The sequence below is a fragment of the Protopterus annectens genome, chromosome 7.part0 (assembly GCF_019279795.1).
Source record: "Protopterus annectens isolate FY-2018-M chromosome 7.part0, PAN1.0, whole genome shotgun sequence".
Taxonomy (NCBI): Eukaryota; Metazoa; Chordata; order Ceratodontiformes; family Protopteridae; genus Protopterus; species Protopterus annectens.
This window is the reverse complement of record NC_056739.1, coordinates 110,259,469-110,287,072: the sequence shown is the minus strand read 5'-3', so window position 1 is coordinate 110,287,072 and position 27,604 is coordinate 110,259,469. Positions and strand designations below refer to the sequence as shown.

The 27,604-nt window shown below is 43.1% G+C and overlaps 1 protein-coding gene across 3 annotated transcripts in view; it reads right to left on the bottom strand.

The window, feature by feature from the left end:
• Positions 1-318: 318 nt before the first annotated feature.
• The window catches only part of LOC122806267 (SRSF protein kinase 1-like), a 1,654,485-nt gene continuing 1,627,199 nt past the window's right edge, over positions 319-27,604 (bottom strand). For all 3 annotated transcript variants that reach the window (XM_044076540.1, XM_044076542.1, XM_044076541.1), the window contains exons 14-15: positions 19,515-19,607; positions 319-1,083 (exon numbers count right to left, since the gene is read on the bottom strand). In XM_044076540.1, coding sequence (XP_043932475.1) covers positions 899-1,083; positions 19,515-19,607 — 278 coding nt within the window. In that variant the 3' untranslated portion in view covers positions 319-898. The remainder of the gene's footprint in view (positions 1,084-19,514; positions 19,608-27,604) is intronic.

The window sequence follows — 27,604 nt, the reverse complement described above, 5'->3', positions numbered from 1 at the left end:
CTAAAAAGTGAAAACAATAACCTGATACAACTTGTTTTACCTACTTTCTTGTATAAGCTCTGTAAAGAATTCAACAAACTAAGCTTCAGTTTTCTGCTTTGGGACAAAATGAAAAATAATTCCTCCTTCACTTACAACCTGCAGCTAAATAGCAAGGCTCATTCTAGACTAACTGAAGTATGCCAAACAAAGCAATGAAACTGAAATAAAGATTGTTTGTCACAGAAACGATGAAGGGCAATACCCAGAAGATAATGAAAATGACAGCTATTAGTATAAAACTAGATGTTTAGAGCACTGTGAAACTCAAATTACCAACAATTTTCAAAACATTTTATTCTGGGTTAAAAAAGAAAAAAATGAACCAGACCTTTTTTATTTTAAAACACAAGGATCAAAAAAGTCATGAGCTGTACACTTCCTTGCAAACATCCATAACACCAAAGATGGATCCCCCAAAACTCTGAGAATCCAATCCAGAAGTGTAAAAATTTTCTGGAAGCAAAATCCTTAGGAGGACTGTGCAAAGGGTTCATGTATTAGGATCAGGTATCCTGAAAGTTACAAAGACTTGCTTTGTTTGGGCTTATTACAAGTCTCATCGACCCTTCTGGCTGTACAAAGGAAATGTCCCATTCAAACCAGCCAAAAATAATCCATCATGTCTCACCAGCAACAGACATGTCAAGTGCCTGTATAAAAAAAAATGAAAGCATGGAACCAGTGGCTCATCTTCTGAGGTCAGTTCATCAGCCATCAGGAGACACTAGAAAGCTGGAGTCCCTGCAGGTCCCATACTCCAGGATCTGATGAGTGCTGTCTCCTGGTCAGTTTACCAATGATCAAGTGCTAGCAGTGATGAAGCTGCCATTCTGTTTCAAATGCTGCTGTTCTCTCTTCAGATATTCAACCACGGATGCCGCAGACACTCTGCTGCTGTGGCCCTCTTCTCAGGCACAAGTTCCAACATGGGCAAAAGGAAATCTGTGAACATGGCTGCTTCCTCCTGCAACCATTCATACTTCTCCACCAGCACTTCAAACAAACCCCAAGGCTTCAGCTTAGTGATGTGTTTTAAGTCGCCTAAAAAAAATAAAAATAAAAAAGGCAGCAGCGAGTTAAAAACCTTTAGACTTTTCATTCAAATGTTGCAACTATGACAGCAAAACCGCCTTCACCTGATGATCTGGAACAAGCAGCAAAAAGTTTAAAATAGCTGTTCATTTTAACACAGGTGTCTTCATAGGTACATACAGCAAACAGTTAACACTTGTTGAAGCTACCAATACTACACAAGTAATTTTCTGTATTTATCTGTAAAGCCCCAGTTGGCACATGTAGAAACACGGATTACAGAAGGGAAGCAGTGAAAGGAGAGCATAAAATATTAAACAGCAGAGGGTAGAATTAACGTATGGAAAAAAAGAAAGCAGGAAGACTAAGCAGAAAACTGAAGCACAAAAAAGCTACGTCACTACCATTTCTGTGACCACACTACTACACTCAAACCTATAAATAAAGTATACTGCATATTAGGCAGTTACTTTTAGTTAACAGCATCTAACTACATAATGATGTCACCCATGTACTAATGCCTACTTCACCACAGCAAGTGGGCTCTCTTTAAGAGAGGTGGCAAAGATGCACAGTATTCCTTCAGCTGTGTTCTGAAAAAATAAAAAAGTATTCCTTCAGCTGTGTTCTGAAAAAAAATATTCCTTCAGCTGTGTTCTGAAAAAAAAAAAATTCCTTCAGCTGTGTTCTGAAAAAAAAAAAAATATTCCTTCAGCTGTGTTCTGAAAAAAAAAAAAAGTATTCCTTCAGCTGTATTCTGAAAAAAGGGCATGTGGGTACAGATGAGAAGCCGATTACATAAAACTATTGCAAGGACTGCAAATGAGCTTCGCTAGGGTTAAATAAACTTCAGTATGGTCTTGAGGACAACTGCTCCTACCTTGTCACCTCATTATGAGGAAGGCTGATATCAAACACACAAATGGGAAATACCACACAAATGTATGTCAGTGAAGAATTTAAAACAGATTTATCAACCTGATGGCCAGGTAAGTAGACTGATCCTTCCTTCTCAGACCCTTTTTGGAAACAAACAACCTGTTCCACAAGAGCGGGGGTAAATACAACACATGGCCAATTCACTGCAGCTAATCAACCTACACATTTTGGAAGGTGGAGAACATTTGAGTAGCTTGAGAAAACCCATGAAGACAGACAATACATATATGTCAACATGGACACTAACCAGAGATCAGAACTCAATCTCCATCCTGCCTACTGAGTTGTGATGCAGACTTTGTCACGAGCTCAAGGATTCTGATAAAATGCACCCACTCACTAATTGGCATTATATTAATCTTTTCAAGGTATGCAATGATAATAAAATGTCTGAGCCAGAGATGAACTTGCATTTACTCAGCATGGCTTTTAAGTTTCTTTGGGTATTGGTAATGGTACATAACGGACATGCTCTAAACATATTTGTTGCTCTCCGAGGAAAGGCCTCCTCAGTAGGATCTATGAATGGGATTCTGCTCCCCCACTCCAATGTATTATTTTTGCTTGAAAGCTTCCACATTTACAGGATGTGTGCGGCCAGTGGCAGTACATGTCACTATACTATGTGCTGAACTGAAAGACAGCGGGCAAGCCCCTGAGCTCTCCTACACCCATCAAACCACTTAGAACACTTTGTGCAAACTGAGAGAGTGATTTGCTATCAACACTGTTTACAAGTACACAAATATACATTTGTTCAATTTACAGGAAACTCAAATAGGTGCTAATGGATGAAGACACTGTCTAAACACAGTAAGAGGCTGTCAGTGACAACAGAAAAAGGTCCTCGGGTACATCAATTTAAACATTACGAAAGTACTATTTGTGTAAAACCTTACCATAACGGTAGATCCCTCTCTTCACTGCTGCAGTATGCTTTACAATAGGGATCCGCCCCTGCCTAGGACAGCCAGACATCCGGCCAGTATACCAAAAGCATTTTGGTTATAAAGGGTACACCGTATGTCACGTGCATGCCCCTGTAGGGCATAAAGGTAATGTTTGGACATACCATCCTCACAACTGAAAAACCCCAGTAGGAACGACAGTCTAAGGATAAAAGAAGATAAGCACATCCAGAAGGAAAAAAGGACCAGAAGGAGGAGGGAGCAAGCAAATACTGCAACATTAAGAGAAGGACATCCACTGTTATCCTAAGATTTTACACAACTGTACTATGTCCCCAGTATTCTTTACAATAGGGAGACTGCAAAAGCTCAGGAAAAAGACTGGAAGGAGGAAAGGCCAAGCAGACCCCTCTAGGAAGCCATGGAGAACAGCCCTGCCAAAACAAGCTCTGGCCCTAGAAATCCCATCTAACTTGCACTGCTTAGTAAAGGTATGCACAGAAGTCCAGAATTAGTATTCAAACCTTTGAAAAAAGCACAAAAAAAGCCACAGCTCTAGTGAATGAGCCTTAACAGAAGGGCTCTTCCTACGAAAAAGATAGCAAAAAGAAATGGCTTTAGGTATCCAAGAAGAAACAGCTTGCTTGGAAAAGAAACAAAGCTGTTCAGATTTAGTAAATGCTTTAGTTTTATCCAAATAATACTAGAGTTGTATATGCTAATCCAAGGTGTGCAAAATCTTCTCACTAGCAAAAAAAAATAGTCGGCAAGTAAATAGAACAGAATGATTACAAGACAATTCATTAACCATCTTGGGCATAAAAAGGATTAGTATGAAGGGACACCCTGTCCTTATAGAGAACTAAAAAGCCGGAACAGCACTACGGGCTTGCAGCTCAGACACTCGTCTGACAGAACATAAGGGCCAAAAGAAAAGTCTTCCAAGGACAATGCTGTAAGGAAGCTGAAGCAGCAGGCTCAAAAGGAGCCTGAATCAATATTTCTAAAACAAAATTAAGGTCCCAGGAAGGAGAGACAGGCTAACTGGGGAAGCCTAAAGTGAAGGACACCTTTAAGAAACTGTTTAGCCTCAAACCTAGAGGCTAAAGGGGGAAGTCAAAGGCAGACCAGCAGAGATGGCTGATAGGCAAGCCTCAACAGAAGGCTATGCCAAACCAGCATTGAGCAATTTGCACAAATAACAGAAAACCAAATGAATATCTACAGTAAGTGGATCCAGGTTCCAAGAAAGACACCTAACACAACATATTTGGACTGCAGGCTAGACTGCCTTCCATAAGAAGGACTAATATCAGAGTATAGGCAAAGAGCAAGACCAGCACTGGCAGAGTTTTTAGAATCTAGGACAGAAGTTGCCATTAAAGGAATAATTAGCAGACCATATAAAATACTGCATGATAACTATAAGAATCAGAAGAGGTTAGGAAGGATTGGGAAAAGAGATTAGATAAGCAATTCATAAAGAAACAATGGGGATATATACATACATGTCTCCCAAATATGCAACAAAATCTAGGAGATTTTGGATCTTTGGAAGTGCTTACATGTATTTTTATACTCCAAGCAGACTTCAAAGATTTTTTCCTCGGGTAAACAGAAAATGTTGGAGGTGTGATGGACAGAAAGAAGTAACTGGGAACAGATTTTCTGGGAGTGTAATGAGTTGGCAGACTTTAAAGATTACCTGCAGACTGCTCTGCTGGAGATGCTGGGTGAGCAAGTTGGAGTTACTAGGGAAATATTTTGAGCTATGATACAAACTTGGAATTGCCTACACAAAGTAAGGCCTTGCACAGTCTAATTATGATGGCTGCCAAAAAAGCAATTACTAGAAAATGGAAATCAAAGTCTAAACCAACTTTACTAGAAGTAGTGAAGATAGGAACACAGTTAAAACAACTGGAACTGGGAAAACTGAAGTCTAAACCAACTTTACTAGAATTGGTGAATATCGTAATAGAGATAAAACAACTGGAATTGGGATCTTTAGAAAAGGGAGGGAGCAAGCTAAATAGGAAAAAATGGGAATTGTGCGAATATATGCAGAGCAGGAATGATGTTTAAGAGGCAGGATTTCAATGAGCTATAATGCTCAACTGAAAATAACTGGATAGATAAGTGAGGTATACGTTTGCAACTACAGCTGTTTCAGTGGTGTCTGTGACATACTGTTTGCAACTGTGTTTCTTGTTCATTTATATAAATGTAAGATTGTCTATGTCATATGTGAAAATTTAATAAAGATGTTTGTTGCAAAAAACAAAAACAAATGGAATTGTGATCTTTAGAAAAAAGGGTACCAAAATTGTCTATTGCCTCAAAGGCAACACACAATTGTGTGCAGAGCTCATTGTAAAATGCAGCCACCTATACTGAGCCAGAAGATATAGCAAACCTCCTGGCTGATAAACTGAGCTCCAACTTTACTCCTCTCTCCCCCTCAATCTTCACACAGGAAATATCATCAAATATAACTCCCCCCTACTATCATTGGGGAACAGGTCCTTAATGTTGTAAGACCAAGAACACTGCATCAGTGGGCCCAGACAATGTCCCAGGATGCCTTCTAAATAGCATGAAACATGACCTATCAGGGCCTCTGGAATTACAATTTAAATTACAATTTAACTGTAGCCTCCAAATAGGCTTTGTGCCTCATAAACGGAAAAAGGCAACAGTCCCTCCGCACAAAGGTGGGCCATCTACAGACCCTGGAAACTACAGACCCACAAAACTCACTGGTCTTGTATGTAAAGCCATGGAAAGAATAATGGAGATGATCAACAGAAATATAGTAAACCTCCAGACACTGGACCCATCCCAGTTTGGTTTCGTCAAGGGCAGATCATGCCTACTCAACTCAACCTGGTGGAATTCTTTGAGAAGGTCACCAAAGCAATGGATGAAGGCAAAATCATTCACACTGCCTACCTGACCTGGCCAGGGCATTGTTGACAAACCCAAGAGGTTAGGTACAAACCCGTATGTCACCCAGTGAATAGCCAACTGGCTCACTGACAGAATCCAGGAAGTTAGAATTGGGGAGTCCACCTCTACAGAGGCCAGTCACAAGTGGAGTCCCTTAGGGAATCAGTCTTTGGATCGCCCCTTTTTAGCATTTACTTCTCAAAAGTCAAGGCCATGTCAGTGGTCTCGGGCTGACTAAATTTGCAGAAGATTATAAATTAGGAGCTGTCACTGAATCTCACACTGACAAATGTTCTTCAGAAGGGGCTGACACAGACTAACAACTGGTGTCAGAGCCATGGACTAAAACTAAACGCCAAGAAATGCATATATAGTACCCTCTGGGAAGTCATCCATCCCTGATAACTATCATATTGAAAACACACCCCTTAAAGTTGACCCAGTAGTCAGGGACTTTGGGACACACACAGATGGTAATCTAGCCTTTAATTATCATGTGTCTGCAGTGGTGTGGAAATCATTCTATGTTGCACAACTTATAAACAAAGGTATAGCATTTAAGTCCAAGGAAGTCGCTGTTACACTGTATTTAGCATTCATCAGACCTATCATTGAGTACAATGACCCTTTGGTATGTACCGAACTAGGCATATCAAACAACTAGAACGTCCACAGAGGTTCCTCACTAAAAGAATACAGGACATAAGTAATATGTCCTATGCAGACCTCCTCAAGGGCCTATCCCTGTATTCCATCTCCTACAGGCTTTTGAGGGGAGATCTATGCCTGGCATACATGCCATTGTCAGACCCCACTCTGATGGTCCTCCTGCATAGCCACAAAATAAACAGTACCAGAATTACACGTTCTAAAGACTTAAACCTTGCCTGTGATACAAACAGGACCTGATGGAGAGATATGTAAGTACCTCAGCTATAGAACAGACTCCCCATCCATGTGAAGCAGAGTTCCTCCCTAACCCGATTTAAGGGCAACTTGAACAATTGGGTGGGAAAACAGAATTTCATCCCTGGTTTGGCACCTATGTCTCTAATACAAACAGGTAACCTGCAAATAGTTCATCTCCCAGGCCCATGCTTACACTTATCAAGAGCATCAGAAAGTACAGTTTTGTACCTACCATAAATGTAGATGTTCGAGTGTAAACACTGCTGCAGTCATTACACTTGGGTTATCCTGCCGTCAGGCGGTTCCCCAGTCGGCCTGAGTTCCAAAGTCTTTGTCCGGCGTCGGTTGCTGTCGCCTCCTCCCTGATGTCAGTGCGACAGGAGTATATAAGATGCAGCCGACGCCATTTTCTTCAGTTTTTCTTGCCCCAGATGTCAGGTGCCCCCAAATAGGTAGGCAATTCAAATTGCTAGTACAATATACAAAAGAAAAGCAAACAACCATTTTTAGTTACCAGCAAATACCCCCCATAGTTAATAAAGGGTAGAGGATCTAGGTAAGCACCAGAATAAGAGGGGAAGGAGGGAGGGTAACCTGGACTGCAGCAGTGTTTACACTCGAACATCTACATTTATGGTAGGTACAAAACTGTACTATGTTCATCGTATTACACTGCTGCAGTCATTACACTTGGTTGGAATCCCAAAACTGAGGTAGGGAGGCTGGATCTATAAGGCATTAGGGGTGGCTATAAGGCCCTGCAGTACAGCAGTGGTGAAGCCAGCTCTGGATTTGGAGTATAAAGGCAAATGGTAATGTTTGGTGAAGGTATGCACAGAACTCCATGTTGCTGCTTCCAAAATATCCTTGGTAGGTACTCCTCTGAGGTAGGCAGTTGAAGTGGCTGTTGTCCTGGTGGAGTGAGATCTAATGCTGCTAGGTACAGGTTTCCCATGGTGGGTACAGCAGAAACGTATACAGTGTCCTATCCATTTTGAAATAGTCTGCTTTGAAATGGCTTTTCCCTGTGCTCCTGCAGCGTATGCTACCAATAATTGCTCAGATTTTCTGAAAGCTTTGGTTTTGTCCAAGTAGAAGCGTAACTGTCTGTGAATGTCCAAATACTGTAGTAGTCTTCTCCCCTTTGTTCTGTGGTTTTGGATAAAAAGTTGGCAAGTGAATAGTTTGGTTTACAGCCACACTTGATACCACCTTTGGCATAAACGTAGGGTAAGACGCCCTGTCCTGGTGGAAGATGAGGAAAGGTTCCACTGCCATTAGTGCCTGTAATTCTGAAACTCTTCATGCTGATGTTATTGCCAGTAGCAGAGCAGGTTTCCAAGAGATGTATTTTAATTCTGCTGTGTTAGCTGGCTCAAAAGGAGGTAAAGTTAATTTTTCCAATACAAAGTTGAGGTCCCAAGTTGGTGTAGGTGCTCTAAGGGGCAGTCTTATGTTTTTAGCCCCTCTGAGGTACTGTTTGAGCAAAGGATTAGAAAAAATTGGTGGATCCGTGTTGTAATGAGCAGAGATAGCTGAGGCGTGGATCTTGATGGATGAAAAAGAGAGGCCCTTGTCCAGCATCTCAGTTAAGTATTGAAGTATCTGAGGAATGTTTGGGACAAGAGGGTCAAGGCTGTGCGCTTGGTTCCAGGCACAGAATCTCTTCCATTTATCCGAGTATGCTTTCCTGGTGCTAGGCCTTCTGGCCTCCAGAATGACATCCATAACAGCTTTGGAGAGAGGCATTGCTTGCTTGACTAAGGAATTTTCCATGCAGCTAGATTTAAGGTCTGTAGCTGGCTGTGAAGTATCTGATTGTTGTGCTGTGTCAGCAACTGTGGGATTTCAGGCAAAATCCAGGGTGGTTCTTGTGCTAAGTTCTTTAAGATTGGGTACCAGTGCTGGCGTGGCTAGTCTGGTGCAATCAGGATCATCTTTGGCTCTTCCTGCCTGGCTTTTATGAGTACCTTTGGAAGGAGAGGCAAAGGAGGGAAAGCGTATACTTGTAGTTTTTTCCAGCTGAATGAGAGGGCATCCACTTTCCATGCTTGTGGATGGTAGCTCCTAGTGCAGAATTTCTGTAATTGGCAGTTCTTTAGGGAAGCAAACAGATCTATGTCCGGGCTCCACCATTTTTGTGTTATTCTGAATATTTGTGGGTTCAGTTCCCATTCGTGTGGGTCCATGATGTTTCTGCTTAGGTCGTCTGCCAGTGTGTTTTTCTCTCCTGGCAGGAATTGTGCTTGCAGATGAACTTGGTAGTTTAGAGCGGTGTTCCACAAGGTCATGGCTTGCCTGCAGAGGGGGTAGGAATGTGTGCCCCCTTGCTTGTTTATGTACCACATAACTGTGGTGTTGTCTGTCTTCAGTAGTAATTGTCTTGGATGCAGCAGGTCCTTGAAAGCTATAATAGCATTTGTACAGCTAGCACCTCTTTTTGATTGATGTGGAGATGTCTTTGCTATGTGGGCCACTCGCCCTGGATATATTTTCCTGACATGTGTGCTCCTCAGGCGTAATCCGATACATCTGTTGTCAGTGTTTGCCTGGCTGTGGGTTGAGTGAAAGGCTGTCCCTTGTTGTGGTGACAAGCTTGAGCCCACCATCGAAACTCCTGTTGAAGGCAAGGAATTAGTGGTATAACGGTTTCCAAACTTTGACAGTGTTGAGACCATACACTCTTTAGGTACCATTGTAGTTTCCTCATATGCAGTCTGGCATATGGAATTAGTAGTATGCAAGATGCCATGTAGCCCAAGGCCTGCAGAATTTTTCTTGCAGGGAGTTGGGTCTTTGTTGCCATTAAATGAAAATATTGAGTCAGTTGTCCTTGCTTGTCTGGCATGAGATAAGCCATCTGGGCCGTTGTGTTCAAGCTAGCACCCAGGAATATTATCTGTTGTGAGGGCACTAGTTTTGATTTCTTTTCATTTACTGTGTACCCCAGGCAACTTAACTTTTTTACGTACGCCAGATGCTTTAGTAGAATGCCCTTCCTCTCTGCTTGAATCAGGCAGTCGTCCAGGTATGGATAAATTTGAATTCCTTTTTGCCTGCAAAATGTAATTACTGGTGCCAGGCACTTTGTGAGAACCCTGGGCGCAGTAGATAAGCCAAAGGGCAGTGCAGAGAATTGATAGTGCATTGAACCAGCTAGAAATCTGAGGTATCTTCTGCAGTTTTGTCTGATAGGGACATGCAGGTATGCCTCTTTGAGGTCCAAAGTCACGAGCCAAGCTTTCTTGCGCAGCATGGGAAGCTGCTGCTGTAGTGTCAACATCTTGAATTTCGGAACATCCAGGTAAGTGTTTAGTGAAGAAAGGTCCAGAATGGGTCTTCCAGGCTTTGTACTTTCTGGGAACCAGAAAGAGTAGAGTAAAATCCTTGTCCTTGTTCCTGTGGTGGTACCTTTTGAATAGCTCTCATGTCCATGAGTGCTGTAATTTGTTTCTGAGCCTCCGTCCATTGATTTGGTGGCAGATTTGGCATTCCTTTTAGCCTTGGAAAGGTGTGGAAATGGAACCTGTAACCTTGAGATACAATGTTGAGAACCCATTTGTCTTTGGTGAAGTAATGCCAGCTGTGATAGAAAAGTGCCAGTTTTCCTCCTAAGGGGGCTGCCAAGAGAGAGCCGTTTGGCAGCTGCAGTGGAAAGTTATTGAGGCTGCTTTTTATAAGGTTGAGGCCTGTCTTCCACTTCTTTCTGGCCTGGTGTACCCCATTGTCGAGGCCTGTAAGGGCCTTGTGCCTGACCTCTACCTCTTGGACGTCTGTATCTGCCCCTTTGAGGTCTATCTGTTGGCCAATTTCTGCTACAACGAGGAGGCTGAACCTGTAAGAAATCTTTCACCGTTTGCATAGATTTTGCCTTATCCTCCATCTTCTTTAATACCTCCTATGCCTTAACTCCAAACAGCACATCCCGTTGCAAAGGTGCATCCAATAATTTGACCTTAACATGATGTGGTAACGTATGTTCATTTAACCAAGCATGCCTTCTAATGACAGAGCCTGTAACTGCTGCTCTACAGGAGGCCTCTAAGGAATCAAACCCACATTGGAAAGTATGTTTTCCCACTTGTTCAGCTGCATGCAATAAATCCTGCATTTCTTTAAAGTTAGGAGGATCTGAATCTGGAAGCATCTTTTGTTTCAACTGAGACATCAAAAATTGCTGATATTTTAGCATGTGAAACTAGCAATTCAAGGCTCTCATTGCTAAAGTTGCAGACGTATATACCTTCTTTCCCCATCTGTCTAATGCTCTAGAATCTCTGTCAGAGGGAACTGGGTTTTTTGCTGATAAGGCCTTAATCCCTTTGGGTCCCTGAGAAACAGTTTCAGGGTCAGCAACAGGGCTTTTGTACAGAAATTTGAGAGAGTCAGGGACTCTAATATCTATCAGGTTTAACTGGGGCTGGGGGTAAGGAGTCAGGGTTTAAAACTGGATTCAGTGTACACATCATCCACAATATCTAAAACTGGCGGGATAGCAAGGGGTCTGTGTTGAGGCAATAAAAGGAAGTCTCTGAGCCTTTTCTTGGATTCTTAGTAATCATGGCCTTCCCAATGGAAATGTTCCCTCATGGTATGTAAGGTCTCCCCAAAGGAGTAATCCTCAGGCGGAGAGGCTGATGGAATTGATTCCTCAGCATCAGAATCCTCATAAGGGGGTAAAGAATATCCTAGGTCCGAGGAAGAGTCTGAGGAAATGGACACCTGGTCAGAAGATTCATAGTCTGCATCCTGTCTGGGCCTTTTATCAGGAGGGGGATGGGACCCCCTGATCAGGGTGATTAGGTCCTCGGCCATTTTTAGCATTTGTTTCTTAGGCATGGAAGCCTGTCCTGGAGAGAGTTGTGTCAGTTTCTTTGCTTTTAAGGGGGGCTAAGACTTAGCAGAGGGTTTAATGGTTAACTGGGTAGGTCTGAAAACACCCTCTGTAGCTGTGGATTGCTCAGCTACTTCGGTTCCCTCTGTAGGGTTAGGATCGGAAAGCTGAAAACCTAGTGCGTCTGAAGGCCCAGCCAGCTCCACGTGGGAGTTGGAGGCGGTCTGTGGAAGCAGTCGTCAGAGGCTGCGTAGGTGCCTCGCTGAAAACCGGAGGACCGGCCTAGAAGAGGCTTTGTCGTCAGTTTTGGACCTCGGATGCCTGTCCTTGTGCTTTTTATGCATTGTTGTCGTCGGAAGTTCCGACGGCATGGTGTAATTGAATTTTCTGCCAAAATAATGTCGGGCAAAATCAAACAGACTTTTAATAGTGCGCTTGTTAAACCTAGCACAAAACAGACAACCAGTGACGTCGTGGTCAGGGCCTAGGCATGGAATACAATAGGAGTGGAAATCCTTATGAGGTATTTGCTTCCCACAAGAAATACAGTTATTAATTTTTACTGACATCAGTCTGAGGCAAGAAGAAGTTTCCCAAATGGGGTACTTAGCTTTTTTAGAAGACTTCGGTTCTGGATTCGGAATGAAAATCTCAGGAGTCGGCCGACCAGCACTTGTGAACTGCTTCTGCTTTGGGCACCGCGCGGCAAGAAAGACTGAAGAAAATGGCGTCGGCTGCATCTTACATACCCCTGTCACACTGACATCAGGGAGGCGGAGACAGCAACCGACGCCGGACCAAGACTTTGGAACTCAGGCCGACTGGGGAACCGCCTGACGGCAGGAAACCCAAGTGTAATGACTGCAGCAGTGTAACACGATGAACATCTTGTCAGAGATTTAGGATGCATGGCTAGACTTAAAAAGGCCCTTGTGGTCATTAGCCTAGTACACCTCTATGAACCTACATAAGAAAAAATGGAAACTGTTGGGATCAATACATGCATTGGAGGAACAAGGTTTAAAAAAGGCAGGAGGTGAATGAGCTACGTAATGGTTGACTAACAATGACTAGATATATTACAAGTGATGTATAATGTTTGCAGCTACAACTGTGTTGCACTGTTTAGAATGTATAATGTTTGCAACTGAGACTGCGTTGTTATGGCTTATTGTCATTTATACAAATATAGCATGGCTTATGTCATACAAGATAATTTAATAAAAATGTTAGTTTAAAAAAAAGGACACCAAACAGAAAACCTCTTCCGTTTGGATAAGTAGGATTTCCTAGTAGTGGGGTTTCCTGGCCTAATACAGGACCCGAAGGACGACCTCAGAAAAAAAGGTGTCTGTAGGGGATCAAAACCTCACCCATAATGTCAACTGAAAAGTGGAAAGGTGGGGACGGATGAGTGATCCCTTGGCTTGCGTGAATAGATCCACCCTGTGAGGTAACTTAGGATGATCGCCTTTGGTAAGATGCAGAAGAGGAGGGAACCAATGCTGTCTGGACCAAAAGGAAGTCATCAGCAAGATTTTGGGAGCATCCTGTTTTATCTTGAATAGGAGTTTTGGAATGAGAAGAAGGGGAGGAAAGACAAATTAACATCCCTTTCCAAGAAAAAGAGAGGGCATTCATCTTCCAGGCCATAAAGCATAGGACTCTGGCACAAAATGGAGAAAGTTGTCTGTTCAGAGTAGAGGCAAGTAGATCTACTTAAGGAGTACCCCATCAGTGGGCAATGTCCAGAAACACCTCCCCTGTGAAGCATCCACTCATGGGATAGTGTTATGGACCTGCCCAGAGAATCTGCCACTGTGTTCTGATCTGAGAGAATATAAACTGTCTGAAGGGTCACTTGATACTGGTTAGCCAGCTCCCAAACCTGAAGGGCTAACCTACAAAGGAGATAAGACCTTGTCCCCTTCCCTTGCTTGTTGACATACCGCATCACTGGAGAATGTTGAGGCACCCTGTAAGAAAAAGAACAACAAACCTGAACAGTCAGTAGAAGAACTCTCATCTCTGACACTGATGTAAATCTTTCCTTTGTTGAAGAGACAAAAGGCTTTGTACTCTCAGAGGGCCGAAGGAGGCTTTCAATCCCAAGTCTGAGGCAACTTGGAAAATTTCCCAAGGGGGGACAAGAGGTTAAAAAGGAAGCCCTGGGTTGAGGGACAATAGATGAAATTTTAAAGGATGACAATGTTGGCACCAAACTGACTTTCTCATGTGGAGCTTGGCTAGAGGGATCATAAGAATGGTGGAAGCAATGCAACCTATGGCCCTCAGAAATTCTCTGCCTGTGACTGAAGCTAGAAGAATAAGGGACTGAAAAGAAAGCAATGAGAGTTGATGCGTTGGGAGGAAACAGGGATGCCAGCATTGGAACAGTCGACATCCTGGAACCCAGAAAAAAATTGATCCTGAGGAGGAGTTAGGCATGACTTCTGGAAATTTACAGTAAACTCCAGGACTTGCAAGAGAGAAATTGTCTAATGTAGATACTGAAAGCAAGATCTCTTGAGAGGAGACCTGAATAAAGCAGGTCGTCCAGGTAGGGAAAAAACCTACATCATCCTTAGCCTACAGAAAGCAATCACAATAGCGAGGCATCTGAAGAAGGTCCTTGGGCAGTAGAGGGGCAGAAGGGCAAAACAGAGAAATGTAAAAACTTCCTGAAAAGGGGATGACTAGGAATGTGTAAATAAGCATCCCTAAGATCCAGGGACATTTGAAAATCCTGAGGAAGAAGCAGAGGAAATGGGATTTGAAGGGATAGCGTCTGAAAGGAAGGGACCTTCAAAAAAGATGGTTTAGCTGAGAAAGATCCAGTATGGATTTCTAGATGCCTTCTTTCCTGGGGACCAAGAACATTCTGGAATAAAACCCCTTCCCACTCTGAGGAGTTGGAACTTCTTAATTTGTTCCTTGAGCAAAAGGCCCTGAGTCACCTCTGGAAAAAAGGGCAGTTATTCCTGAGGTGGTTGAGGAATGCCCAAGGGGGAGGGGGTTCCAAACCATTATGGAAAGAACCCAGGTGTTTTGGGTGACCTTTACCCAAACATGAAGGGATAGGGAAAGATGCAGAGAAAGAGAAATGTGACTGAGAACAGGATAGTCGGACATTACCTGGTTTGTCAGGATAAGCAGGCTTCTGAGTACGAGGAGTTTGAGTAGCCTAAGGCAGGGGGAGCCCTTCTACCACCCTTTTTTTGAGTATGGGGGGGGGAGGCGAGATTGTCTACGAACAAAGGTAGGTTTATTAGGATAATTCCTCTGAATCTTGGGCACAGGTGAAACAAAAACATGTTTTCAACTCCTGTAAGGCCTTGCCTTTTTCTTGCAGGGACTTGAACAACTCCGCAGCAGCAGCATCAAACAAATGCTTATTGTCCACAGGAGCATCAGTCAGTTTAGCCTTGAAATTATCAGGTAAAGGCTGAAGTTTGAGCCAGGAATACCTCCCCAAAACAGACTCAAAAGCAGCAGCCCTAGATGAAGCATCAGCTGCATCATAACTGCATTTAATGGAAAGATGGGCCACTTGGCATTCCAAGCAAGGCAAGGGCAGAGGCCTTCACCTCAGAATTAGGAAGATCGGAAATAGCCTGACAGGTTTGACAGAAGAGCCAAAATGTACCTAGTCATATGCGCCTGATAGTTGACATCTCTAAATGCCAGGGTAGCAGAAGTATACACCCTCTTACCCAGCCTCTCCATGGTTCTGCTAGCCTTATCAGATGGCAGTAATTTAGTGGAAGGCTTATCTGAAGCCACAGACACCACTGAGGTGTCAGCAGAGGGACACAAATAGAAACTTGCAGTCCTCAGGCATTTTATAAACCTTATCAGTTTTTTGGCAGCTGGGGTTAAGAATCAGGAGCCTGAGAAGCAGTAGAAAACGCATCCAGCAAGGCAGCAAGAACTAGAGGAGCACAGTAAAGGGCCCAGGAGACTCCACCTGTAAAAGCTCATAGTACCTCTTCTGATCAGACACTTGAGCACAGTCCCATTTGAAAAATTCCATCCATGGAAACAGCATCACCAAATGAAATCTCCTCAAAAGGAGAATCCGGACTGATAGACTCTTCTTCTTCAGAACCATAGTCAAGTGGCGAAGAAATCTAGGAGGAATAAGTTAGGGACTCTCCATCAGAATCAGCAGCATCCTTCTCAGAAGAATCCTGCTCCCTAGGCCTCTTAAGAGGGTTAGAATACCAGGGGGGAGCAAGAACAGAAACACTCTCTGGAGGCTTGAGAGCCACAAGGGCATTAAACAAGCCCCGAGTGAAGTTCTACCATTCATTCTGAGGATCTTTGGGAGCAGGCGAAATATGTTTAGTTTTCTGCTTCTTTTTTTTAGAGACACATCAGCCGTAAAAGATTTTGGAGGTTCTAACCCCTGACAGTACTCAATAGTAGTAGTCGGGGCCTCTTCTCTAACTAAAATTTAAGGAACACCCCTAGGCCCTTTAGTAATAACCAGCTGCAGCTACCCTTGTACATCAGTGGTGGATGTCTCCAAAGCTTCCACGGGCATGTGTAGTATTGGGTCCATGCTGGCATCTGAAGCAGTCATGGCATAGGAATCCGAGAAAAAAACTAGACACTCATCTAGCTTTTCACCAACCTCAAGAGAGATGTCTGGTGGAGACGGTACTGCTGAAGAATCAGACCTAACTTTCTTGGCCTTTTTCTTCGTAGACTGCTGTCCTTCGTTCTGGGAAGATCCTTCCATGGTATCCTTAGCCAACAGTTTAATTTGTTCGTTCTTAGGATAAAGCTCTACGGAAGAAAGCAGACTCCTCAACGTCTTGGGGACAAAGGGATGACAAATCTCGCAAGAGGTATGGTCATGTGAAGGGCCTAAACAAAATAAACGCTGCTCACGATGGTCTTTATGGGGAATCAGTCTCCCGCACTGGCATCTCCCTTTGCTGGATGACATGAAACCGAACAACCAGATTACAAGGCAAATGTAAAATAAATAAAATAAAACCCCCAAAGGGGCACTTATCTGAAAGCAGTAGGACCAACAGATGAACGTGAGTTCAGACAGACAGTTGAAGACAGCATTCAGACTGGTGGTAAAGAAGTTCTGAGGATGGTACATCCAGACGTCACCTTTATGCCCTACTCTGTGCACAAGGAGCATACGTGTGACGTACGGCGTACCCTTTACAACCAAAAGGCTTTGGTACACTGGCCATATGTTGGGCTGCCCTAGGTAGGGCATCGCTACTGTAAAGAATACTGCAACAGGGAAAGGACACCACAACTTCCACAGGGTTTTAATCAATTCTTTCCTGAGCTCAGATTAAAAGTTTACGCAGCATCTAATCCACTAGGGATGACTGGAATCTGGTAAAACAATGTTGAAGAATCTGAGCTCAACTGTGAAAAAGATCATTTCCCCATGTATTCACTGATTTAGATCATTGTCAGGTGACAAAATGTTGCTTCTTCTAGGTCCTGCAATAGACTAAAGAAGTCATTTAGGAGTATGTTCCAGGATGCCTGGTTAGGACTGTACACTATTTAGCTAGAATTTATAGAGGCCGTCTAACCATTCTGGGGATTGCTGGAGTAAAACCTAGATAACACTAAACTACATATAGCATCCTTGATAATGAGCTCTAGACAGGAACAACATGGTTCTTACTCCTCAGTCTCCAAATAAAAAATAAGATGAGCTTATGGGAAGTGAAAAGACCCACTAGTCGGTTCATAAACTTCATCAACCTTAAGATTTTGTCTCTCTCATAATGAAGATTATCATAAGAAGGGATGTTGGGGGGGGGGGGTCTCACTACCTTAATCTTACAAACAAAAGCCTTTAGAGCTTCTCAATTCCTCACAGAAACAGCGGAGGTAAACATAAGCCCAACCTCAGACAAAAATGGGCAAGCTTGCTCAGACATTCCAGCTAATGGCAGCACAACAAAGTGCTGGTATCATTTATTTTTTCTTTAAGGGTCCTGCATCTGCAAAGACAAGTTTCACAAGACTTCAAAGAGCTTCTTGAAATCAAGGGCATAAGCTGCAGACCATAACATGTGAAAACCCTTCTCAACTTGAGCCATAAACCCCCTAAACTATTCACTTCTAAGTGCTACCACTGAGTTACAGTCATCTGACTCAATGGGCTACTCCCAAAGACGGGTCCAGTCCCAGGTATTCTCCTGTCTACAGATAAAAAGATGGATGGTGCCATAGGAGAGACAGACACAGAGGTGGGGTCCAGGGTGCACCTCCCTTTGGCTCTGTTATTTGCTGAAGTGGAGGATGTGTACAACTCAAAACCTCAGTCAAATGTGCAACACTTATGCAGAAGGCAATCATCAAAACAAACCTGTTTAAAGGAAAATGTTTTCAGTTTCTTTAGCCTTTTCATGGAGCTCTAGCAAAGACACAGAATACACAAGGGACAAGCATACCAGTCCCAAACCTGGACACTTTCAATTATCAGAATTCGCTTGGTAAATAGGAGAGAAGTTTACCACTATTAGATATGAGCGTGATCAAACATTGCTAATGTTTATAGAGAAGCACTTCAAAAAAAGAAGTTACACTGCAAACCCTAGCTGACAGCCACACAATCTTTAGGAAGCATCAACAGTTGAGACACTGAATGCAGGAACTTTTTACAATGAAAGTCAGCATAAAGGTCAAACTGTGGAAGAGACTGAAAAGTTCAGGGGGCTAGACATACTGTCCATATGAAAGGAGTGATATTATGGAGGTTCAACAGTATCAAGAATGAAAGATAAGGAAAATTCAATCTCTGCCATATAAAGGGGGATTCCTGTTGACGTTGGGTTACTGCATTTTTCAAACTTGTAAAAAACAATCCTTAACCTGTGCTGATTTATTCCCTACAAATCCCTACATAATTACTACATTCCAAGCACGGTACCTGCTGTCTCCTTGATTAAAATTTATCATTTTCACACATTTTACATTCGGTGTAACTATCTACTTTGTTTTGTTTCAGGTAGCTGCCATGATAGCAGCCAAAATGAGTCCATATGATCATTCTGTTGCCACAATGAATGAAGAATAAAAGATAGTTGCCTTGTAGTTGTACAATTTACTCTCAACTAGACAGAGCCTTCAGTTGTGACTAAAGCTAAATAGCAATTAAACTGATGAAACAGAGTCAACTGTGATGAGCGTGTCTCATTTTCATAAGTGCAATGCAACAGTCTTCAGGCAACTATAACATAAAAAGTAAGCAGTCAAGGTACTGTGGTAACACTGTGCAGCCTAAACAGATGGCAGAGGCCCACACTTCAACACCTAGAGGAGGCCAGTAAAGGACAAGCACGTATTGGAGTTGAAAGTGCATTTTGAGCACATCATGATGCATGCTCAAACCACAGTCAGGGTTTTAGTCATCTCTATCACACAACCAGATGAATGTTTCACATATTAATTTTACAATCAGTTTTCTTCCAAAGCACAGAGACATTTTAAATTTGAATTAAACATATGAAACTCTTATTACAGCTTAAACACTGCTGTCCCAGCTTAGTCAATAATCACAAAAGCAGCAGAACAAACCTTGCCATTTTCCTTGTTGCAGTTGCTTCTGCTTCTTAGCATATGCAAAACTGAATGGGACTAGTGGTTAAAAGTCTCCTCAGATAACCCTCCCCTGAGCAATACTTCTTAGGCCATTGGAGCCAATATGTCTTATAGCAGTCTGCTCACACTTTACAAATACTCAAAAACCTTTCCTCTAATGCACGCACCGCTATGTGCAATGCCGCATCACTAGCTTACAGAAACAGTGATTACTCAAGGTCTGAAATGCTCACTATTATGCAGAAGAAAAATAAAACGATTTTTGTTACACTGCTTGCATATCTGCACACTAAAAAAGGTTGACTTACCCTTTTTTGTGAAAAATTCCTTGGAATATTTGCCTGCCATGATAAGCTTGCGAGGTATTTTTCCCAGCAGTTCAATTATCAATGCAATGTGATCTGTTCAAAAACAGAGTAAAATAACATAAATGCAGTACTAAATGGCAAAGCAAGTCAACACAAGCATTCTACAAACAGCAATTCCCCTCCTCTCAACATGTCAAAAAGCAACTGCAGACAAAGGCACATGATGACAAAAATAGCCCCTAAAGCAGCTAAATTCATGACAAGAGCCACAGTTTAGACATTAAATAATTTTCTAATCTCTAGAGAGCCTCTAAGACTCATTTCTAACCTCTGCTATACTTTAAAGACTGTAGTGGAGTAACTGTCTACCACCTCATTAATGCACTACCACTTAATGTATTCATTAAAAATTTATTATGAAATTTCATGTACAAAAGCAGGCAAAGTTTCAACAGTACCATGCAAAAAAATGTAAGGTCAAATTCCAAAGCTGTGTATTTCCAGTCATAGATACAATGAAATCTGTCTCTGCCTATGTTTCACTATAGACCAAGTACATCTGTAGTACCTTGGTTAGACAAAAACTGCTGTACTTAATTTTTCACCATTCACACAATGCCTTACAATTCTGCACTACAGTTTTTAATACATATCAAGTGATCTTAAACAAGGGGCGAAAAGGAACAATAGTGCACAAAAAACAATGCATCAACTACTGGTCACACTCTTCACATCCTACTACATCCTTAAAAGAATAGTTGTGTAAAATCTTACCATAATAGATGTCCTCCTCTTCCATGTTGCAGTATGCATAACATGGAGATGCCCACCTAGGCGACTTGAGCATCCGGCCAGTATACCAAAGCTTTAGGCTACTGCAAGGTATGTGCAACGTTGCACATAGAACAGCTGGTGTTGGCCATAAAAGTGACGTCTTCATGTACCATCCTCAGAACTGAATGCCCCAGTCAGAACACCAGTCCAATGATAAGAGGCAATTAGGTAATATCCAAAGAAGAGCATGAACCAAGGGGGGGGGGGGTGGTACAGAATACTGCAACATGGAAGAGAAGGACATATATGGTTATGGTAAGATTTTACACAACTCTATGTCTTTCTATTCCTATGTTGCAGTATTCATAACATGAGGGAGACTTCCAAACCCAATGAGTGAGAAACGGGGGTAGGAGCACAAGAAGTCTCCACAAAGCCATGCATAATTGCTCTAGCAAATCCTTCTCTGGATCTGGAGATACATTTACAAAACACTACAAACTGGATTCTCTGGGCAGAGTGCCAAGTTTCTGCTTCAAGAATAGAAGCAGTGTCCAGGGCCTTTAAAGAAGGCTCAAGAGGAAGCCACCACTATACCTCCACGACAAACAGCAAAAAGAAATTACCCTAGAGATCCAAGAAGAAATGGTCTGTTTAGAGACAGGTTTTTTCCAGCACCCTGGGATGAAAGGAAACAATTGCTCAGACTTTCTAACGGATTTGGTTTTATCCAAATAGAATCTGAGTTGTCTGTGTACATTCAGGATGTGCAGCACCCTTTCACTGGAGTTTTGAGGAGAAGGGAAAAAGATGGGTAAGTGAACAGATTGAATGAGGGACAAGTCATTAACTACTTTAGGCATGAAGGAAGGGTTGATATGAAGGGACACCCTACCCTTGTGGAAAATCAGAAAAGATTGTGAAGCCATTAAAGCTTGGAGTTATGAAATGCACCTAGCAGAAGTAATGGCTACCAGTTAAACAGTTTTCCAAGTGCAGAATTTTAGGGAAGATGAGGCAGCAGGCACAAAGGGAGTCTGGTCAGTTTTTCCAAAACAAACTTTAGGTCCCAGGGAGAAGGGGCAGGTTTCCTGGGAAGTCTGATGTGAAGAATGCCTTTTAAGAAAAATTTAACTTCTAGTGTAGAAGCTACGGGAGGAAACAAAGGCAGAAATGGCCGATAAATGACATTTAACTGAAGAATAAACCAGTCCAGCCTTGAGCAGCTCACACAAAAAAGAACTAGGGAAATATCAACTGAAAATAGATCTAGTCTCTTATTAGGCACCAGATAAGAGAACCTCTTCCATTTGGACAAGTATGATTTCCTTGTATTAGGTTTCTTAGCCTCCTGCAAGACTAGAAGCACGTCCTCAGAGAAAAGGTGTCTAAAAGGAATCAGAAGCCCATCACTCACAAAGTCAGGTTCAGTGTTACTAAATGTGGGTGAATAAGCAATCCCTTGTCTTGAGTATGTAGATATATCCTATGAGGTAACTTGTGATGACTGCCTTTGGCTAACTGCAGAAGAGGAGAGATAATACTGTCTTGGCCAAAAGGTGGTCACCAAGATTTTTGGTTTGTCCTTCTGTATCTTTAGCAGAACTTTCAGAATTAGGGGGAAGGGGGGATGCATATAGAAACATTTCCTTCCATTTGGAAGACAGGGTGCCCACCTTCCAAATCAGAGGGTGTGGCACTGGCATAGAACTTTGGAAGTTGTCTGTTCATAGAGAAGGCAAACAGATCTATTTGAAATGTACCCCACTGGTGGAGAATGTCCAGTAACATTCTCTGTGGATCATCCATTTGTGGGCTTGTGTCATGGATCTGCTCAGTGTGTCTGCCTGAACATTTTGAGCTGAGGGAATATAAACAGCTGTTAAAGTTACCTTTGCTTGAACAGCAATCTGACAAGCTTGGATTACTAGTCTGCAGAGTAGATGAGACTTTGACCCCCCCCCACTTGCTCACATGCAAGAGAAAGTACAGTTTTGTACCTACCATAAATGTAGATGTTCGAGTGTTCACCCTGCTGCAGTCATCACACTTGGGTTATCCTGTCGTCAGGCGGTCCCGCAGTCGGCCGGAATTCCAAAGGCTTGGTCCGGCGTCAGTTGCTGTCGCCTCTTCCCTGACATCAGTGCGCCAGGGGTATATATAGTGCAACCGACGCCATTTTCTTCAGTTTTTCTTGCCCCAGATGTCAGGTGCCCCCAAAAAGGTGATCAGGAATTAGTACCAAATGGAGTAACCTCTGCCCAAGCAAAAAATCCTTTCAGTTATAAGCAAATACATCATTAAGGTATTGAAGAGATTTAGTCAGTAGATCAGAGGGGATGGAGGGAGGGTAACCTGGACTGCAGCAGGGTGAACACTCGAACATCTACATTTATGGTAGGTACAAAACTGTACTATGTTCATCGTGTTACCCTGCTGCAGTCATCACACTTGGGTTGAATCCCAAAGCTAAGGAAGGGGGGAGGAATCATAGAGGAGTAGTGGAGGCTATAAGGCCCTGCAGAACTGCAGTGGCGAAGCCCACCCTGGTCTTAGAGTAAAGAGGTAAGTGATAGTGTCTGGTAAAGGTGTGAACTGAACTCCAAGTTGCAGCTTCTACAATCTCCTTGGTTGGAACCTCCCTCAGAAAGGCTGTAGAGGTAGCTGTTGCCCTGGTGGAGTGGGACCTAATGGTAGCAGGGACTGGTTTCCCATGATGAGTATAGCAGAAACGTATGCAATGACCTATCCATTTGGAAATGGTTTGCTTTGATATAGCCTTCCCTTGAGTAGCTGTAGCATAGGATACAAAGAGCTGGTCAGATTGTCTGAAAGTCTTAGTTTTGTCCAAGTAGTAACGAAGTTGCCTGTGAATGTCCAAGGAATGCAGGAGTCTCACCTTTGTTCTGTGGATTTGGGAAGAAGGTGGGTAAGTGGATGGTTTGATTTAAAGCCACACTGGAAACCACCTTAGGCATAAAGGAAGGATTAGTTCGTAGAGAAACTCTGTCTTGATGAAAAATGAGGAAAGGTTCCACTGCCATTAGTGCCTGTAGCTCTGAGACTCCTAGATGGAAGTTATTATAGGAGAGGCAGTTTTCCATGATAGGAACTAGAGAGATCTACAAAGCTGAAATCAAAAAGGGGAGAGGTGAGGTTTTTTCCAGAACAAAATTGAGGTCCAAAGAAGTAGGTGTAGGAGCTCTCCTGGGTGGTAATGTTTTTTTTGCCCCTCTGAGAAACTTAGAAGAGAGGATGTGAAAAAAAAGGTGGATCCCGTGTTGTAGTGAGCTGAAATAGCTGAAGCATGGATTTTAATGGAGGAGAAAGAAAGGTCTTTCAACAAACATCTAGAGATGTAGAGAATGTGTATTGGGAGTGTTGAATTGGAATTTGCCTGGTTCCTTTGTACAAAAAACCTTTTCCATTCCATGTTAAACCTTGCCTGGCCTTCCTTCTTCAGAACTGCTTCAGAAATGAATAACATCTTGAAGCTGGTTGCTGGTTGTTGCATTGATAGTTGATTTGCCATGCAGCCAGATTGATTTGGCTGTGAAGAATCTGATTGTTTTGTTGGGTGAGCAAATGGGGAATTTGAGGCAATATCCATGGTGGGCTGTGGGCCATATTTCTCAATAGCGGGTACCAGTGCTGGCGTGGCCAGTCTGGGGCTATGAGAATCAGTCGTGGTCTCTCCTTTTTGACTTTCAGAAGAACCTTTGTGAGGAGAGGCAGTGGAGGGAAGGCATATACTGTCAGGTTTTTCCAACAGAAAGAGAGTGCGTCCACTTTCCAAGCTTGATGGTGAAATGTCCTTGTACAAAATTTTGTTAGTTGGTAGTTTTGAGGACTGGCAAACAGGTCTACGTCTGGAAGGCAAACAAGTCTACGTCTGGAAGGCCCCATTTTTGAGTTATCATTGCAAATATTTGTGGATCTAGTTTCCACTCGTGGGGATCCTTGATGTTTCTGCTGAGGTCGTCTGCCAATGTGTTCTTCTGTCCTGGCAGGAATTGAGCTTGCAACTGAACTTGGTAAGCCAGAGCTGTGTTCCATAAAATAATTGTTTGCCTGCATAGAGGGTAGGAATGTGTACCCCCTTGTTTGTTTATGTACCACATTACTGTGGTGTTGTCCGTCTTTATTGCAAATTGTCCTGGATGTAATAGATCCTTGAAGGCTGTCAGAGCTTTCTGTACAGCTAGCATCTCTTTTTTCCCCCACCTGTCTAGCGCTCTGGAATCCCTCTCAGAAGGGACTGGGTTTTTAGCCATAGAAGCCTTAGCCCACTTGGGACCCTGGGAGATGGTCTCTGGGTCAGCTGCAGGGCTTTTGTAAAGAAATTTGTGGGAATCAGGCACTCTATAGTATCTGTCAGGCTTAGCCGGAGCAGGAGGCAGAGAGTCTGGGTTCAAACTGGATTCTAAATAAACATCATCCACTATGTCCAAAACTGGTGGGATGGCAAGTGGTCTGTGTTGGGGGAGTAAAAGAAACTCTCTGAGCCTTTTCTTCGAGTCAGAGTAGTCCTGACCTTCCCAGTGAAAATGTTCCCTCGTAGTGTGTAAAGTTTCCCCAAAGGAGTAGTCTTCAGGAGGAGGAGAAGCTGAGGAAATAGAGTCCTCAGCATCAGAATCTTCATAAGGAGAGAAGTAATAATCTTGGTCCTCAGAGGAGTCTGAAGAAAATGGACACTTGTTCAGAGGATACATTATCTTCCTCTTGTCTAGGCCTTTTATCAGGAGGGGGCTGGGAACCCCTGATTAAAGAAATCAAATCTTCAGCCATTTTGAGCATCTGCTTCTTAGGCATGGGGCCTTGAACAAGAGACTGAAGTGCATTCCTTTTAGATTTAGTAGGAGTCTTCGACTTAGAAAACGTTTTAATGGTGAGAGTCGTCGGTCTGAAAACGCCTTCAGAAACCGATGGTGTTTCTGTAGCACCGACGTCTTTTGTAACAATCTCGTCGGAAGGGCCTGAACTAAATGGCTGCGTCGGCCTGGTGCCTTCCGCCAAAATTTCTGTAGCGGTCTCGGGTTCCAGATCAGCGGTAGTCAGGGGCTGCGTCGGAGCCTCACTGAGGACCGAAGAGCCGGAGACCGGATCAGCCGAGGCCTCGGAGTCTGGCTTAGGCCTGGGCTGTCTGTCCTTATCCCTGTGTTTTTTGTGCACGCCGGTAGTCGGTTGCTCAGACGGCATGGTGTAGTTAAATTTCCTACCGAAGTAGTGTCGTGCGAAATCAAAGCGTCTTTTAATAGTACGCTTATTAAACCTAGCACAAAACCAACAAGAAGTGACGTCATGGTCTGGGCCTAGGCAAGGTATGCAATAAGAATGAATATCCTTATGAGGTATTTGCTTCCCACAAGAAATACAATTGTTAACTTTTTCTGACATCGGTCTGAGGCAAGAAAAAATTTCCCCAATGGGGTACTTAGCTTTAAAGAAGACTTCGGTCTGAAATTCAAATTCGAAAATCTCAGGAGTCGGCCGACCGGCACTTGCGAACTGCTTCTGCTTCGGGCACCGCGCAGCAAGAAAGACTGAAGAAAATGGCGTTAGTTGCACTATATATACCCCTGGCGCACTGACGTCAGGGAAGAGGCGACAGCAACCGACGCCGGACCGAGACTTTGGAATTCCGGCCGACTGCGGGACCGCCTGACGACAGGATAACCCAAGTGTGATGACTGCAGCAGGGTAACACGATGAACATCTGTGGTTGTCTGAACAGCTTCAAAGGGCTGGTAGAAGAGATGACCTGAACGCTTGAAGGGCCAGGACCAGAGCCTTCATCTCTTTTATATTGATGTGTTTCTTCCTTATGGAGAGAGACCACAGGCCTTGGACCTTTAGGTTCCCCAGAGTTGCTCCCCACCCCAAATCTGAGGCATCTGTGAACATTTCTTGAATTGGAGGAAGTGGCTGAAAGGGGAGTCCTGGATTCTGAGAAATTAGTTGAATCCACCAAAGCAATTCCTTCTTTGGCAGGGAAGAACTGGAAAGACAAACTCTACAGGATGAGCATGCTGGAACCAGGGTGTTTTCAGGTACCACTGGAACTTTCGCATGAGGAGTCTGGCTAGGGGCAGCATCAGTATAAACAAAGCCATGAACCCTAGCATCCTGAGGAATTCCGTGGCAGTCAGAGGAAGCAACTGATGGGAGTCTGCAGAGATTGCACATTTTGCAAAGGTAGAAAAGCCATCATAAGGTCTGTCCTTATCCTGAAACGTACGAAAACCTGGTCCTGAGAAGGAGAAAAGGAAGACATGCTGTAGTTGATGGTGATTCCCAGACTGAAGAGCAAAGAGATTGTGGTTATAAGGTTCTGTTGCAAAGTATCTGGATATTCTGCTTGAATGAGCAGGGTGTGTCTATGTAAGGGTAGATAAGAATTCCCTGGAATCTGCAAAAGGTAATGACAGGAGCCAAACACTTCGTGAATACCTTGGAGCCACAGAGAGTAAACACAGCAAAGCACAGAACTGAAAAGGAGAGGAAGCAACAGAAAAACATAAGAATTTCCTGAATAGAGGGTGGATGGGAATATGAAGGTAAGCATCCTTTATGTCTAACACAACCAGGTAAGCCTGACAGGGTCTATATTACGTCGAAACGTAATATCAAACACCTAAACATCGACCCGTATTCATCAAAATGCATTTATGTGAATCGATGAATACTTAGTGCAAAAAAAAAAAAAAAAAACCACACTTGCCCCACAATCCCACGTAACTAACCTAAAACACACACACCCATGTGGGGACCCTAACTAAATATACCAACTCACAGATCACACTAAAGTAGAGAAAAGGGTAACACCGTGTAGCTGGCCAACTACATCATTGCCCTGGAAGTATTCATCGAATTGCGTAAATGTGTTTCGATGAATACAGGTCGACCACCTGGTGTTCGATATTATGACGTCATAATATAGAACCGCCTACATAGTGGAAACAGAGTTTTCAGGTAAGCATCCTGAAGATGGGGATTTTAAGGAACAGGTTGAGTTGTGACAAGTCTAAAAAATTAGTCTCAAAGGACCATCCTTCCTGGAGTAGAATTCTTTTGTTCTTTCCAAGGAGGGGACCTCCTATATGGTTCCTTGTGTTTGCAAGTCTTGAATGACTTGAGGGAAAAGGTGGATCTGGGTACACTGGAGGTTGTGGAATCCCCATGAAGGGAGGAGTGGTTTTCCAAGTCATGTAGTAACCTCCTTGTACAACAGACAGGGCCCATTTGTCTGTGGTAATGTTTGTCCATTATGAAAAATGAAAAAAAAAAAAATTCTAAGCTTGCTTCCCCCCGTTTCC